The sequence below is a fragment of the Megalops cyprinoides genome, chromosome 4, assembly GCF_013368585.1.
Source record: "Megalops cyprinoides isolate fMegCyp1 chromosome 4, fMegCyp1.pri, whole genome shotgun sequence".
Classification (NCBI taxonomy): domain Eukaryota; kingdom Metazoa; phylum Chordata; class Actinopteri; order Elopiformes; family Megalopidae; genus Megalops; species Megalops cyprinoides.
Window position 1 is genome coordinate 16,750,936 of NC_050586.1, and position 16,802 is coordinate 16,767,737.

Below are 16,802 nucleotides of genomic sequence, written 5' to 3' on the forward strand. Positions count from 1 at the left end.
TTGACTTAATTGGCATTTCAAGAGAGTCCTAGTGTATGGGAGGGTTTTATTAAATATGTGATTTTGAATAAAAAACAGAGATGGATCAATGTTGCCAAATGACAGCTAAAATTGCTCACATCTGGCATGTTGTATATAGCGAACCTGGTGACTAAGCCCCAGCCCTCACTGACAGCTGCCTTTTGTGATCTGCCTCCCTCAGAACTGGTGTACGACGATGTGTTTTCTGTGTGGGAGACCATCTGGGCAGCCAAGTACACCTCCTCTGGCCATTTTGTCCTTTTCATTGCCCTGGCTCTGGTGGAGCTCTACAGGGACATCATCTTGGAGAACAACATGGACTTCACCGACATCATTAAGTTCTTCAATGGTGAGGCAAACCTACACCTCATCTTAGATGGACCTTGGTATCGGCAGTGATTACTACTGGTTATCTTCACTTTCTTGAAACTGGATGGTTACTGCTCCTAATTTTAGTGTAAATGTGTGGGGTGAAACTATCCAACCATTATGTGTGCTTACTGTTAATAAGCACCCTTCATTTTCCACAAAGACAGTTGTGCATTATAAGCATGTAAAGCTGCTAACTGCATTTCCTCTCTACACAGAAATGGCAGAGCACCACAACGTCAAGCAGGTCCTGACGCTGGCTCGAGACCTGGTGTGCAAAGTGCAGACGCTAATTGAGAACAAGTGATTCTGAAGAAGCATCTGTCTCTCTGCTAAGTCATTCTGTAACAGGCTTCCCAGTGTCCTCTCTGTCCCAGCTGTGTCCAATCAGAGGCCTCACACACCAGCCTTCGTAGAAGGGAAACCACATATCCTTTCTACACCGTAGCCCATTCAGCATTCATCATTATCTACCTGATACCACTCAGTGTATTCCACATGAATTGATAAGCTGTGAAAGTAAGTACTTTTTCATCAACCGGTTTTCCTTAGGGCCACATGGAATGATACACTGGTTCATTTGTGCAAAACGTGTCAATTGCTGGTCTTTCACTGTGCATTGTTCTTGTCCTAGACTGGCGCCAGTCTGGGTCTGATCCTTTTTGGCATGTTACAAGCCATGTGGGACTATTTGATCATGCTGTTAAACATTACAGGCTCAAGTGTACAAGCTCCCATCAGGAAGTAGCCTTTGTTTGAAAGATTGTAGTGAACATAGAGTATTGGCAGCCATGTCGAGTGATACAGGTGTTTTGAAGTCAGTGCTGCCAACCTTAGATCTCTGCCAACAGAGAGCCACGGTTCCATGTGACCCTTTGCCAACACTTCAACATTCCAATGAGACACCAGCTAGTCAAAGCTGTACAAGTTTTGGGGCAGTCCAGCGGAGAGCTGGAAACTTATGAGTCCGCACATTGTGCTCTCATGCGGTCCCCGTTAACTGAAAACTATGTTGTTTACGTTGTGACTTTGAGAACCTCAGCTATGTTCAGTTTGGTCTTGTGATTGCTAGTATGGGGGGTGCTTGATGTATCCTCCACTCTGTTGGTATGGTGTATGATCACCACATCACTGAGTAATGAAGAAGGCTTGATTGGCACCACAGAAAGTCACATGGCTACACAATGAAGCTCCACAGTGTCTTTGACTGGTTGTGCACTGTAACTACTTCCCTGTCCGATATTTTGGTATGCTTTGTACATTATTCCAATGTCATTCACAGAGCCATACACATGTGCCATAGAACAGGCTTTTACTCTGGAGTGATATATCAAAGGAAGACCTCAGTGTATTTTTGCCTTAATTTGAACTGTCCTTGCATGGTTCATGTACTCCAGTCAAGGGATGTTGTTAGTGGTTATTAATACAGATCACTTGCATTGCTGCAGTTACTTCACAGCCTATAGAAGTGATGTACTCACAGGTAAAGCTTAGTGAATGCCACCATTAATTCTTATCAGTAAAAACTCCTTTTGTCTCTACATTTGTGCTGTTGTTATGTATGTCAGAGAAATATTAGTTCCATCATTCAAAATGGAATCTTGAAACCGTTGTGTCAAATGTCTTCACATTGTCCTGTTCCACGTCACTATTTTACGCGGACCTCAGTTTCCAGGGAAACATCTGTCAACGACATAGTTCAGGCAAACCTGTAGCTTTCCACACAAGAAAATAGCACACTGACAGAAAGGCTGTGGCACTTTTTCTTGTGCTTCTATAGGGAGGTGATGATTTGTTAATTCAGTGGTGAAAGAGAATGGCCCCACCTTAACAGAGCTAATGGCAGTAAAATGGACACTGCTGAGACTTTGGAAATCTTGCAGTATCATTATCTTATTCACTCTTTCTTAATTCGATTTTATGACTTTACATTGTTTTCTGTGTTCTTCAAAACAAGGCTGATTTATTTCAGACTGAGACAAGCTGCTGCTCTGTTACCCTGTGTGTAGGGACATACTGGACATATTGCATTCTGGGAAGAAACATGAATGCAGGAACGTGTTGAAACCTTGTCAGTAATTTAGTCTAATTGCCAGTGTTTTCAATGACCTTTTTCCCTTCATCTGGCATTTGTGTCCATGCTGATATGTCTCTGTATATTGCTGTCTGTGAATCGTACTGTAACAAGGGGAAATTATCAACTCTAAAAGTGGCACATTATACACACAAACACACACATACACACACACAGACACGCACACACACACACATATTTATATATATATAATTTGCCACTTTGTGTCTGTGTATTTAAAGAGAAAACAAAATCATATATATTATATATAGAGAGAAACGTATATGATGTACATGTGAATTATGGTTTCCTGGATTGACATGGGCAAACAAAAAGCAACAAAAGAAAATTAAAGAATATATAACAGTGCTCTTATTTATTTTTTCATTATTCTTCAGTCAATCATTGTATATTATGTAAATCATGTGCTGCTTACTCAATATCTTCTATTGTCGTTTTGCATAATTTTTAGCACTTTGAGGCTTTTTTTTTCTTTTAAAATTTGGTTTTGGTGTAAGAGCTGATGAGTTCACCCTAAGTAAAGGTTGAGGAGAAGGCCGTACAATCGGAATGGAGTCCAATGCAATTTATACTATTGCTGCTGCAGTAAAATTAAAATCACTCAGAAAGGGACAAAATAGGAAATGAATACTAATCAATTGTGATATTTTTAGGATGATTGTATACAGTTGTTTGGACATTTAAAGACCATTTTAAATCTAAAGACAGTTTTATTGCCATTCAGCTAGAAAAGAAGTTCCCTTTAGTAATTCTGCGTAATTTGTCTCAGAGATTACCTGTAGGATATTTATTAGTGTCACATGAAATTAATAGAATAGATCATGTCTTCTCTTTTGTGAAAGTAATGTATTTCATGGTTTTTCATGTAGCATGGAAGCATGGACATTGTGCCACCTGGTGACCTAATGATGTAAATACAAATTTGCTCTGCAAGAATCTACTTACTTGTAATTTCTATAAACAATCTGACAAATTTAGTAAATTGATATTGTTGCCTTTAGTAATGGATATAATTTCAATAAGTAAACAAAAGCCCAGTTTTCCCGTCACCAAGTGCTTGTTCCCAATCACTGAATGAAACTTATATGATCCCGCAACCTACAGAATACATTGTCTAAAAATATGACTTATATAGGCCTTTTAATAGTTTTACTGCATTGCAAAGTAACAGAGTAAGTATCAATCATTGGACTCCTCATTCATGTTCTTCTCCTTGAATTTCATCAGTTCAGACATTGTTTTATAAGTGTGTGAAATATCTTGTATTGAGTATTATGGTAGCTGTTTGTGAATGCAAACTACTGTATGTTACAGCGAAATAACAAGAAAGCCAACTATTTGTATAATTTATTTATTTATTCATTGGTTTTGCTTTTCTATACTAAGCTAAGATGTTTGTTATTTTGTGATTGGTCATAACAATATATTACAAATAAATGAAATTTAAATATATATTAAATGGTCTATGTATTTATAAAAAAAATCAATAAAATGGAATTGTTATTATTTTTCCAATTGCCTTTCTACTGCAGTTTTTTTTTGATGTGCATATTTGGTTGTTACCTGCCCTTTGTCCTCTCTGTGTCTTAATGAATGCAGCAATATTTTCCTGTCAATAGTGAAACATTTCTATGGGGATTTGCCTTTGAAGTTTTTAGAAATAACCCAGGCATTACCTCTGATATGTGCTTCTACAAAGCATAACTACGGAATCCTACAATGTGATAAGTATTAACAATATAATTATAAAAACAACAATATAATCATTAACAGATTATGTTACATGTTGGTCACACACCAAGAAACGCAGGGTGTTTATGCCAGTTGGGGTTGTAACCACTGATTTGATGTGGTTCAGTTAACATTTCACACTGACCTAGTTCAATTTAGAGCATTTTCATTTCCAATCTGCAAACCATAACAGCATTGTTCTCATTACACTTTTGAATGACTGTCATTTCATGAATATTACTGATAAACAATATGATTTCACAGCAAAGATGAGAATGTACTTATTCCATTACTACTAATGTGTAACTGCAAAATTTGTGTCAAGAATTTAATTCTGCACTCAGTGCTCTTCACTTCAGTTGTTCTGAATAAGCAGGTCACAGGAAAAAAAAAAACTGAATGTGTGTGTTCACAGATAGTGTCTCCATTGAAAGGCAACAACGGGATAAGGCGAATGCATCCCCAATGTGGCAAAGTGGTTTTCTGAAAACCTTTAACCAATTCATCCTCCAGGGCAGAGGAGTTGTTTTTTTTTTATTATTTGATAGTCACAGCAAGTCAGCTTAGCGTCTCCTCTACCCCCACTAGTTCTTCGTCAGAGATGAGAGACACATTTACGTCAGCCTTCATCGCCCACTCATTGGGCGTCATTAACATGCCCTGGAGATACACTGAGGAGTGCTGAGGAATCAGTGACATCAGTTTATTCTGCCCCTTTAGAACCTTACACGGGTGAGTCACCAGAAGCAGGGAGTATTCCTCGTGGACTTCTGTGACTTTTCAGCATCACACATTACTTCTCAGCTCAGACCACAATTCATAGACAGCTGCACATAGACATGAACATACACCAACATCATTTTCCACAGCAATGATTTGAATTAATAACTATAGAAATTGTTTTCATTAATATGCGTTTCAAAAATGGAAAATGAATTGTTTCCATTGCACTATTCCAGCAGTTATGTGGGCTGGCTTAAGTGATAAATTGAATTATACATGGAAGATGTAGAATTAATATGGAACATACCAAGAAAAACAGCAACACAAATTCATTTTAAATAAATTAGTTTTACACTTATGCATTTGTTTATTTAGCTTTAGTGTAGAAAATAATCTTTCCTACCTATTTAACACCTAGAGGAAAAACGTGTAACAAATCAATTACACTGCTCTCTAAAGTATCCTAAAACAAGATATTGTGGATAAATAATTCTGAACATGTACATTGGACATACCTAGGTGTTTACCAATGTCATAATGATTTCTTGATAGATTTTTCCCAGTACAAACCAATATCCCTTCATGTCACCAGTTGACCAGCTATACTCATTCATAGGAGATTAATCATACTTGAATATACTCACAACTGCTCCAATGAAGATGCTTACAACATGACATCTCACAAAATGTCTTGATATGAAAAATGGCCATGTTCATACAACTTTAGGACAGAGCCACCAATGGTCAAGTCAAATACTTCTTTCAATGAGTGCCTCTGACTCTTTGAAACTCTGAGCTTTGAATACCCCCCCCCCCCCCCCCCCCACCCCCCCTTTCATTTAGACTGATTACATTAGTTCATTAATTACTTCGTTAGTTTCTGTACGAAGTTCGATGCAAAATACTGTACATCCGATTGAGTAATGGAAGTGTATCCACTAGAGGGAGACATGACACCAAAATGGCCAATAACCTTACATATTACAAAAAATGAATGTGTTGTTAACACCTATCGAGTTGGGTGGCTGCTATGTCAATCCCTCATTCAGTCTCTGCATTCACAGCTGGTTTATTTTTGTCGTTGTGTTAAATTGCATTTCAAAGAAAATGCAATTTAATTAAAGTTATCACTTGACTTTCAAAAGATGTCATCAATACTTCCTGTAATATTTCTAGAGATCCATTTAACTATATGGACCAAACAAAATATTTTTTGATTGTCTGTATTACTCCTACTAGCAATTCTATTATTACCTGTATGAATTCCCCTCACGGTCTTCTTTGTGTGCATTTCACTATTTCGGTAAAGCAGAAGGAAATTATCAAGGTGGTGTTTTCGTGTTTGCACAAAAAATGATCTTCGATGACCACGAGCGTTTAACGTTATTTAACTGTAACCATAACGACCGATAAAAATCGACGGTCCGTTGGTCACACCATACGCATGTCACGTAGAATTGCAAATTGGTGTATCATTTTCTGAATAAAATAATAATATAAGATTGATTATTTTCACATTGGTCGAGTATGAGAGACACAATTTACTAACACTTCTACTTTCAATTTTAAAATAAGGCAGACAATATATTTGCAGCTTGATGTATCATTTCAGAATAAAATGATCTGAAAAAAATCAACCATTCTACACGATTGTTTAGCCGAGGAGAAAGCGTTGTGATTATTTTCACATCACTTAATTTTGGACAGTGTAGACAGCGGTCTTTAACTGGTCAGCTCGCAAAGGACAAAAAACGGGAGGTGTGGTGGTTGCCAAGGCAACACCAAGCTTTTCAGCGGGTTGAAAGCCCAACAAGCTGAGAAAAGTTTGCTTGACTTACATATTTAGTTTATAAATGTATTTGTTGGTCAACGAATTTGAGAGACAAAATGTCACTCGATGACCCCCGTGTAGAATGGATAAGAGACCGTGTGTGTGCCTCTTTTTATCTGCAAAAACTAGACAGTTTTGAGGACTTGTTGAGTCGAGGGGATGGCGAGGAAGCGCAGAAGATCATTCGTTTTCTGAACGAGGTGACTGAGGATGAGTCTGCCTCAGCGCTGCTTTTCTATAAAGAGATAAGGGAGGAAGAGGTTGAAATCGAAATCCCAATTGGTAGGTGATGACGACGAACGATAAACTCGATTGCTAATCAGATGTCGCTAACAGTATGGCTTTAGCTACTAGCAAGACAGCTGTCCAGCATTTGAACAGCTAGCTAGCTAACGTTGACGCGGACTTGCATCACAGTGTTTTGGTATTAACGTAGCTAAAATCTAAACTTACTGCAAATACAACGTTATTCTAATATTGTAGTTTATTGATGTTGCCTAGCAATGTAACTTAGTAATGTAGCGAACGTGAGCTGAAACACAACAGGATCAGGGTGAAATTTCTAACTTCCCCTACCTATCTCAAGGTAGGCTGGTACAATAAACTAGCTATCTGGCTAGCCAATGGCAAAGTTTCGAACGGAGTAGCTTGGTCACCATAGCCAGTTAGCTAGCTGGCAAGCTAAGCTTGACTGAAAATGTTGCATTTTTGTTGAGTAGTCTACTCAATGCTAATACTAATACTACTTGTCAGAACAGTCGACATTCAACATTTAGCTAGGTTGATTTTCAATAACATGAGTACACTGGCCGAACTCATTCTGTTTAGGCGCTGACATGTGTTTATGTTGTGCCTGTATTTGCGTAGTGTTTAAACGATTTTATGTCGTTTCTGTAAAGATCCGCCAGAGGTTGAGAAGCCAGAGGGTGATATTGATATTGATAAGGATAAGGATAAAGATAAGGATATTGACGCAGCCAACCAGCCAACCACCACCGAAACCCCCGCCACAGAAACGGAAATAGAGAGTGAGTATGGCACCCATCAGTGCTCCCTGTCACTGGTTGCAGTGTCTTGAAGTCGTGACATTATTGAGTAAAATTTCTGCCAACAGCTGACTTCAACGGACTTTTCTTAGTCAAAATTACCAGTTAGAGGCGTTTCAAAGTAGTCAAAATTTCTTATCTAAGTAAAGGTGTATTTCAAGTATCATTGACTTGTGAGACAGAAAAGATACATGGGCAAAGATATGAAGCATTTTTGCAAGACTGTAACATTTCTTATTGTCTTAAATGTTTTTCATTCAACACATTTTGTGACCAGTTTCAATTGGCATGGACAGCTCAACATTTTCTCAGTCTTCTCTTTCCCAGGTGAGGCTGCAGAAAAGAAGAATGGTGGGGAGTCAGAGGACTCAGGTGTCTCTGAGGTTGAGAAAAGGGTGTCCCCAAGCACTGCAGATAATGCTGAGACTCCCACCCCAAGTACTGATGCCACCTCCAAGTCTGAAAAAGAAGTGGACAGGCCACCCCCTACAGTAAGATTATCTCCCTGTCTCACCTGTCTTTATATGCTCTCTAAATAGTTGTGAATAAGGGTCTCTGCTGTGCATAGTACAATAATCATTTTTGCTTGTTATGTGTGTTCATTATGGATGAGCACCATGTGTATGTCTGTGCATGTTTACATGCGAGAGTATCAATCTGTGTCTTTGTTTGCTGGTAATATTGGCTCCCCAGAGGACAGAGGTTCAGGTAGTGTACCACACGGAGCTTCATGTGGCTGTGAACATTGTCCCTGAGAGGTTCTCAAAGTCCAGTATCTTCTACTTCCTCAGAAATACAAAAGGTAAGCTAAAGAGACACAGCCAGGGATACAGGGATACATGATAGCTTTTCAAGGCAGCCTTTAAAGAAGTAGTGCATGTCTTCTGTTTGAACCTTTTTTTTATTTCATTAAGTTTGAACTGGCCAGCTCTAGGCCATTTTGCCTAGGCTCATATTGACTTTGTTTTGGGGTGTGAGGTTTATGACCATATTGAGTTGTCTGTGTACACAGACGAAGGCAGGTTCAGGTTGTTCAGATTAGGCTGTGACCATTAGAATTTGTCATTTTGTTCATCTTAAGTGGGTTGCCCAAAGTCAGTGGCTTTTGCTTCACCAAGTTCTTTAAACAGTAAGCACATGTGTTATGGGTTCCAGAAACCATCATTGAGCCCCTAGATATGACAGAAGCCAACAATGTGATGCCCAAACTACTGGAGACCGGAATGCTCACAGGACACCCCTTACTGATGCTGGAGGAAATTCTGAACCATGTATGTAGTAAGAGGTTGCTTGTTTTTCACTATATCTCTGGGGCTGCAGAAACTTGAGGTAGGCAAACAAGTATGTCGACTGCGTGATAATGAGAATGGTGATAACAGCATCACTTCATAACATTTAACAAAGTGTGCATGTTGGAAACGGTTCCTGCTAATGTTATTTACGCTCTTGCCTGTGCGCCCCCATCCCATCCCAACCATTCCTCTGATGCCCCCCACTTACCACCACCATCACCACATCACATCCCTTCTGGTCTCGCAGGTGTACATTCCAATGCTGTCAGTGAACCAGCTGAAGACCGCTGATGGTGGCTCTGATCAGGCGGACCAGGTGGCCCAGGAGAAGGAGGGTGGTGAGGAGCTGCAGGCAAACAAAGAGGAGAGACCGACAGAGTCCAGGGGGATCCGCATGATCCGGGACGAGCTGCTAAACACCACTCACAAATTCCTTGGACACATCGACTGGACTCTCCAACAGCTCGAAGGTGTGTGCATTCCTTGCTGTACGGTCAAGCAAGCATTTGTGTAAGTGGTTATATGTGTGAAAATGTTGTTTTTGCGGTGCTAGTGTCTGCCTTGCTCTGCAGGTGAAATCAAGCTGCATATCCCAGACCTGGACTTGGAGCCAGAGGTGAACGTGCTGTTGTCCATGCCGGATGTGGTGGAAAAACTGGAGCAGTGTGTGATGAACTGGCAGACCCAGATCACCATTGTTATTGAGGAGCTGCAGAAGAAGAAGCCACAGGTGAGACTGAGCCCTTCTACCATACCCCCTCTCTGATCAGCCAAGCCTCCACCAATCAGGTCTGAAAAAAACCCTGTCCATATGTGGATGTTTCCTGTTACTTACTGCTCTACCCCTGCCTTCAGGCTCCAGGGCCAATGGCAGAGATTTACTTCTGGCGGGAGAGGACGGCCATCCTGAGTGCTCTGAATGAGCAGCTGAAGCTGCCTGTGGTGAAGAAAATCTTGGAGGTGATGGCCCAGGCTGACCCAGTGACCATGGAGAACCTGGACCAGACCATGACGGACCTCAGCAAGTACCACGTGGAGTCAGTGGAGAACGTGCGCTTCCTTAGCACATTGGAGAGACACTTCAAGGTGCAGAGTTGTGCTCAGATGTTTGAGTGATCTGACGTTGCCACCAACTTCATTTGCCATTGTATTTTTGCTACAGATGACACCTAAATGGACACCTAAATATTAATACCTAATAATGATACCTAAATGAGGAAGAATAATAATATCTAAATCTTGTAAAGAATAGAGAATAAAGAATAGCTTCCTTTTTTCTGTGTGTTTTGACTCAGAACATGGCCACAGGGGTGGATTTCGGCGTGATCCTAGACACCATCACACCGATGATGAACGGCCTGCGCATGGTGTGGATCATCTCCAGCCACTACAATAAGGATGAGCGCATGGTCCCCCTCATGGAGCGCATTGCCTGGGAGCTGTCTGAGCGGGTGGCCCGCGTGGTTAATGTGCACACCCTTTTCAAGTGAGTGCCCAGCTGAGCTTCCACTAACCAGAGTATCACATGGTTTATCTAAGTGAGATGACTGCACAAGCTCGTCCCTGAATACACATTCATCAGATTGGAAATGGATGCAAAAGTGCATGCTGGACATTTATTCATTCATGTACTGTACTGTCTTGACTTTGTTGACTGTCTTTTTGATGCGATGATTCTTTCATAATCGTATTGAATGGCAACAACTGGCAGAGAGAAGAGAGAGGTGGCAAAGGCAAAAGCCCTGGGAGGTAAGGAGGTCCTGGACAAGTGGAAGTCCTGCTACTTCGAGATGAGATCCATGATTGAAACATCGGGCCGGGACCCACGATGGGAGTTTGACCGTAGAAAGTTGTTTGAGAAGACGGACTACATGGCCTCCATTTGTCAGGACTTCTACAACATTCTGCAGGTCTGTGAAACTAGTTAACATAAACAGCAGTCTATCTGTTCCTCCTGTTCAATCACTTAACTGCTGAGCTCACCAATGACTCTTCTACACATCAAACTTTTGTAATATCCTATCCACGAATCTCTCAGAGCTGTGATCATCTGTAAGGAGTCTGAGTTTTTTGCCATCATGAATTCTTATGCAGAGCTTGAGACAATGGCCTGGTGCTGTGTTTATTATATTTTGAATTTGAGATGCATCAGAATATAGTGTGTGTCACTGCGTATATGTCATGTTGTCATTAATTTGATGAGGTTTTACAGAATAAACATGACCATCCAAACAAAATAAATTAAAGTAGGTCCATTTAAATAGAATTCCCATCCGTATGTTCTGGATGGCAGATTCTGGAGGAGTTCTACAACATTTTCGGCCCGGAGCTGAAAGCGGTCACGGGAGACCCAAAGCGCATTGATGACGTGCTATGCTGGGTGGACAGCCTGGTGGTTCCAATGGAGGAGCTCAGCTTTGATCCTTTCAACATCCGCAAGATGAGCAGCTGGAAGGAGGTCATGCAGGAGTTCAGGTCCAAAGTGGAGGTGAGAGTAGGGGAAAGGGACTGACACCCTTACGCTCGCATTCTCACTTGTTTGCAATGCCACTTATCACCTGAATTTGTGTTTCTTCCCCCACCCAAAGACTATAGAAGAAGAGGCTATCCATTTCATAGACGACTCCTTCAAGACTCTGCGCTCGGCAACGGCTGCCTTCGATATGCTCTTGAAGTTCAAGCACATTCGCTCCAGGGAAGCCATAAACAAGAAAATGATGAAGAAGTTCAATGATATCTTGGTGCAGTACCGCAAAGAGGTGATGAGCTCAGACTGTTATTGAAAATGCCTGCAGCAACTCTGAGAACAAACAACTCAAAAAGCACAGTGCATACCATGGGTTTAAGTGCAGAAAATAACTCTCAGCAAAACCGTATGAACTGACAATAAACCACAAATGTGGTTAGAATGATGATTCACCCCAAAAATTACATTTCTGTTTAAGCAAGGAATATGACATGATATATTAAATTATATATTATTATACTACAAATTTCATTATAACGTAACTAGCAATCAGACATTCATCAGGATTCACCAGGATTCATCTGCTGCCAGAATGCAACTGAGAAGGACAGATCATCCCTTTTTTACCTGTTGTTTTTTAGCTATGAATATGCAAAATCATAATTTCAGTTTTACAAATAACTATATGTTGCCACCCATATGCAAAAAATCCTGTCTGTCTTTCAATTTTCTCTTACTCTCTGAGTAAGCCAGATGCAATCCCCTCATTGGACTGCAGGCCAAGTAAAAGTACCACTATAACAACATCAAATGCAAGCTTAACCCTGTGATTTTATGGAAATTCTTTAATGAATGATTTTTAAAATTCATTTAAAATTCTTCTGAAAAGCATTTTCAGAAGGCTTTACATGTTACTATTTTACTATTCTGCTGGAAGTCACTCTGGATAATAGCATCTGCTAAATGCTTGTAATGTAATGTACTGTTTTGGCTTTACCTTTTACTATTGACTTTATGTTTTACCGTTTACTGTCGTAGATGAGTCAAATGTTTAAATAGACCTAAATTATTGTATGCAGCTGGGGGTTCTCTTGTTGAATGTGATTTTCAGTAGCAATGCTGCAGCAGGTGGAGTATCCAGGCATTTTGATAGTGCAAAGATGGCTGCAGTTTGAAAAAAGGAAAGGAAAGGAGAAAAATGATACAGTAGAGTTTTGTATTGTCTCCTGTCTCACGGCCTCCATTGTGTTTGTTCTCTCTCATCTTGGCTCGGATGTCTGCCATTGCTGTGGCTGGTGGCAGGTGGACATCATCAACGAGTTGTTTGAACAAAACAAGCACAATCCCCCGCTGAGCAAGAACCAGCCCCCGGTGGCAGGAGCCATCTATTGGGAGCGTGCACTCTTCCAACGCATAAAAAACACCATTCTCCGCTTCCTGGAGGTGCCGGAGATGATGGAGAGTGAGGAGGGCAAAGCGGTATGGCTGTTCCTTAGATCAAGGAATTTTCAGTCCTGGTGATGCAATGCTGCTGTTTTTTTTGTTACCAAATGAATGCTCCTTACATGGGTATCTCACAGCTGAATTCAAAAATATTGGTAAATGTTGAAATTTTTAAGATGTTTGTACTCAAAGAGGCAGTGCTCTGTTCCATCTGCCTAAGTACAATTCATCGAAAGGCTAAAAATGAATATGGCAGTTTATGGCAAATGTGACTATAGGAGCAAGCTAAGATCTAGAAATCAGAGATGCCAACCCTTACAAATTTTGTATAGTTTAGACAAAGCACAAAGTGTTCTGCTGCAATTCACATGCTAATTTTTATGATGTTGTATTGATTCAATTTAGAAAAAAGGGACACGCTGGTTAGATATGGCTACCTATTTCCTGATAAAGTCTGCCTGAGTTAATCGAATCACACACTGATGGTAGTTTCCGACATGATAAATAGAGAAGTGATTGTCAGTATATGGCACTACATGGCACTACATGGCTTTCTGAACATGTCTGCTTTCCATCCATGGCAGTGTGTATTCCTTTTGCGTGGCAGATAATATTAAAGAAAGCACAAAACTGCTAAATTTGACACCTCCTGTTCCTATTTGCTGGTCCTTGAGGCTGTAATATCTGAATCAAAAAGATATTTTTCTGCTTATTTGTGGAATTCTTGGATTCTTTGTGTTATCTGTGTAGTGCTCATAAAGCAAGAGTGCTTAATTAATATGATTTTCTAAATCCCTGAAACAAGTTCCAGTCATGCCCTCAGGCATCAATATACCTTTAACTGCTTATCCAGGACATGTGGAGATTGTTCATTTGTATGAATTTACCAGTCACATACTACCTCTGTCGCTGAAGGCCAAAGCCAGGTACCTTGAGGTAGCCATGAGCATGAAGGACTACGAGGTGAAGAAGTTTGAGAAATGGAGGGATGAGACAGAGGACAGGCTGCCCTTGCTGATGAAGAGGAACCTGCTGGTCATGACCAACAACACGAAGATCACCGCTGGAGACCAGACCACCACCAGCCAGGTTAGCATCTCACCCCTTAGAGAATCTCAGATGAGTCACTAAAGCTTTGTAGTCCCTCGCATTATCATAAAGCTTCTCAAAGTAAGTACTTTGGGCTGCCAGAGCACTTGAAAATCATTCAAAAATGATTTTGTCCTGGAAAGTCATTGAAGTGTTAAGGAAAGTGCAGATCCTTTCCCGCTGCCCTTGAAATGTTAGTTAAGAATCTGTTCTCACTTTTTTTCTTCTACACTCAGTGGAATGCAGCCATCTTTACTTGTCAACTTGATGTCACATACTGTCAAGTCAAGCAGTGTCAGTTTGCTAGTAGTCACTCCACCAGAAGTCATTAAAGACTAGTAACTGCTGCTGAGAGCATCTGCAACTTTGTGTCCAACTGATCAAACCAGTTTTGTGAGCATGAAACAATTGCCACAATCTAAATAATCGTTGAAAGTGGTGTGTCTGAGGTGTGCCTGCTTTCACAGACGGGGCCGGGATTTGACCAGGGTGTGGAGAGGGGGGTCCGCTACAAGGTGAACTTTGCCCCTGAGTTGAAGGAGATCATCTCGGAGACCAAGTACCTGGAGCAGCTCGGCTACCCGGTGCCCAAACTGGCTCGCAATGTAGCCCTTCAGGAGGTCAAGTTTATAAGGTCCGCTGCTCTGCTCTGACGCTGGATTGCACAGAGCCCCCCTGTACAGTTGTACCATAGCAACGCAAAGTCAATCAGATTTAATTGTCCTTGGTCACTACCAGGTGTGTGAGACTTGTATGTCTAAGATATGCCCTGATAATGACCCAGCTGTGTTCTGCACTGTGCCGTGTGTGTTCAGGTATGTGAATGGGCTGAAAAACCTGGTGAACCACCACCATGAACTGATGGACTCCCTCAATGATGCTGAGTTCAACCTGTTGACTGAGCAGATCACTGAGCTGAGGAGAGTGATGAGCTCTGGGCACAGGAGACTCAACTGGAATGCCTTGGGTGAACCTCTCCGGCCGTTTTCACCTGCACACGCACATTTCCACTGTTGCATGTTTCAGTCTTGTGGAAGGAATCGCCCTGTAGCTTTCTCTTTTCAAATAGCTGAAGCCATATGGGCTAGGTTTGGTTTGGACTTGCATGAGGCACTATCTAAAAAAAAAACAGGTTGCTGCTGCCAGAAGTTGGGAGTCTTCCTGCTGCAGCAATTAAAAAGCAGCTGACCCTAACAGAGTCGCTAGGCCCTAATAGAGTCATTAGAATGGAAACAACTAGTAGAGTTTTTTCAACCTGTTTAACTTAAATGACACAAAACAGTATACAATTTTACTTATCCTAGGGTTACAGATCCTAGGGTTTCATAGTCAAATCATTGTTGATCATTACTGGTATAAAATATTTTCAGATGCAAAGAACTTGGCTGTCTTTAATTATAAGTTAATGATCTTCTTGTCATTGTGTTTGTCTTTGATGAAAGATGATGTCTGCTTTTTCCTAATGCGTAGATCTCTCTTTACATTAGGTATCTGGGAATATATGAATCGTTGCACTCAAGCCACTTCCAAGTTTGAGTCATTAGTGAACCAGATTCTGAAGAATGAAAGGGATATTGATATCAAACTGCAGGCCATTGACTCTGCCGATCTGTTCAAACTCCCAGTCATGGATAAAGGGGATGACCTCCCAGGTATGATTGATCTCATGACTTGTTTGAGTTCACAATTATTGGTTAATCTGCATTCACACTCTTAATGTATGTCTTTGAATCATTTGACATATGAACAACTTAGTTGTTAAATCTGAAACTGAAGATGTCACATTATCATCGATGGCCTGTGGGGTAAAAAAACAGAGGTGGAAATTTTACATTAATACTGATCTTTCTCTAGGCTGTAAATTATCTGAATAATCCATACCAGCCAGTGGCTAATTCCCTTTCTTTTAATTGCATATTGTGATTGAGCTTTATTTCTTTGTGTAATTAACTTGAGCAGCACTTGCACATATCCACTATTTGACCATGTAGATAAATTTTCCATGCCCACAGGTAATCATGCAAAGCAGACAAAAACAGATGAACAGCAATGATCAGCAAAGATTTCTGCCTCCGTGTCAGGCTCACGAGCTGTTGCTGGTTTGTATCATACAGGTCTTTTTGCTTTTTTTCCAGGGGTAAAGAAATTCTGTGAGCTTATCGAGAGTGAAAGGGCAAAGGACGTGAACTTGCTGAGTAGAAAGTACACTGCCATAAGCCCCTTGCTGACCAAGATGGAGAGCCTGATCATGCATACCAACACTGGCAAGGCCAAGCGAATGACCTACTACTATGCCTACTGGGAGAAGAAGGTCTTTGATGCCCTCATAAAGATGGTGGTGAGGTGGGCCTTGCATCCAAACAGCCTCAGTGCACTCTGTCAGTCATCATCAGATGTGACTTAATGCTCCATACTGATGTTTTCCTTCTCTCTTTACAATAGGAACATCCAGACTTTCAATGCCGCCCTGATGGGTAATGTTCCACTATTTCGAATTGAAACAATTCTGTCTGTCCCAGACATTATCTTGAACCCCAAAAACAGCGAAGTGTACAAACTCATCATGCACTGTGTCAGAGACTGCGTAACAAGCACTAAGGTAAGCTGGAGGGTGGCCCTATACTGCCGTGTCTTCAAAGTAAATTAAAATTTATTGAAATACAGTCCATAGGAATGGTCCACAGGAATACAAAAT

General features: G+C 40.8%; 2 protein-coding genes across 2 annotated transcripts in view; both read left to right on the forward strand.

The window, feature by feature from the left end:
• Positions 1-2,658, forward strand: part of sgsm1a (small G protein signaling modulator 1a) — a 46,255-nt gene extending 43,597 nt beyond the window's left edge. The window contains exons 24-25 of the mRNA XM_036526505.1: positions 203-370; positions 609-2,658. Of these exons, the coding sequence (XP_036382398.1) occupies positions 203-370; positions 609-697 (257 nt within the window). The 3' untranslated portion in view covers positions 698-2,658. The remainder of the gene's footprint in view (positions 1-202; positions 371-608) is intronic.
• Positions 2,659-6,826: 4,168 nt separating this feature from the next.
• Positions 6,827-16,802, forward strand: part of dnah10 (dynein axonemal heavy chain 10) — a 37,989-nt gene continuing 28,013 nt past the window's right edge. The window contains exons 1-19 of the mRNA XM_036526228.1: positions 6,827-7,052; positions 7,670-7,798; positions 8,144-8,307; positions 8,510-8,618; positions 8,972-9,087; positions 9,356-9,578; positions 9,681-9,838; positions 9,964-10,194; positions 10,404-10,594; positions 10,820-11,018; positions 11,402-11,602; positions 11,697-11,867; positions 12,878-13,054; positions 13,934-14,107; positions 14,605-14,741; positions 14,923-15,074; positions 15,595-15,759; positions 16,243-16,450; positions 16,550-16,706. Coding sequence (XP_036382121.1) covers positions 6,827-7,052; positions 7,670-7,798; positions 8,144-8,307; positions 8,510-8,618; positions 8,972-9,087; positions 9,356-9,578; positions 9,681-9,838; positions 9,964-10,194; positions 10,404-10,594; positions 10,820-11,018; positions 11,402-11,602; positions 11,697-11,867; positions 12,878-13,054; positions 13,934-14,107; positions 14,605-14,741; positions 14,923-15,074; positions 15,595-15,759; positions 16,243-16,450; positions 16,550-16,706 — 3,288 coding nt within the window. The remainder of the gene's footprint in view (positions 7,053-7,669; positions 7,799-8,143; positions 8,308-8,509; positions 8,619-8,971; positions 9,088-9,355; positions 9,579-9,680; positions 9,839-9,963; positions 10,195-10,403; positions 10,595-10,819; positions 11,019-11,401; positions 11,603-11,696; positions 11,868-12,877; positions 13,055-13,933; positions 14,108-14,604; positions 14,742-14,922; positions 15,075-15,594; positions 15,760-16,242; positions 16,451-16,549; positions 16,707-16,802) is intronic.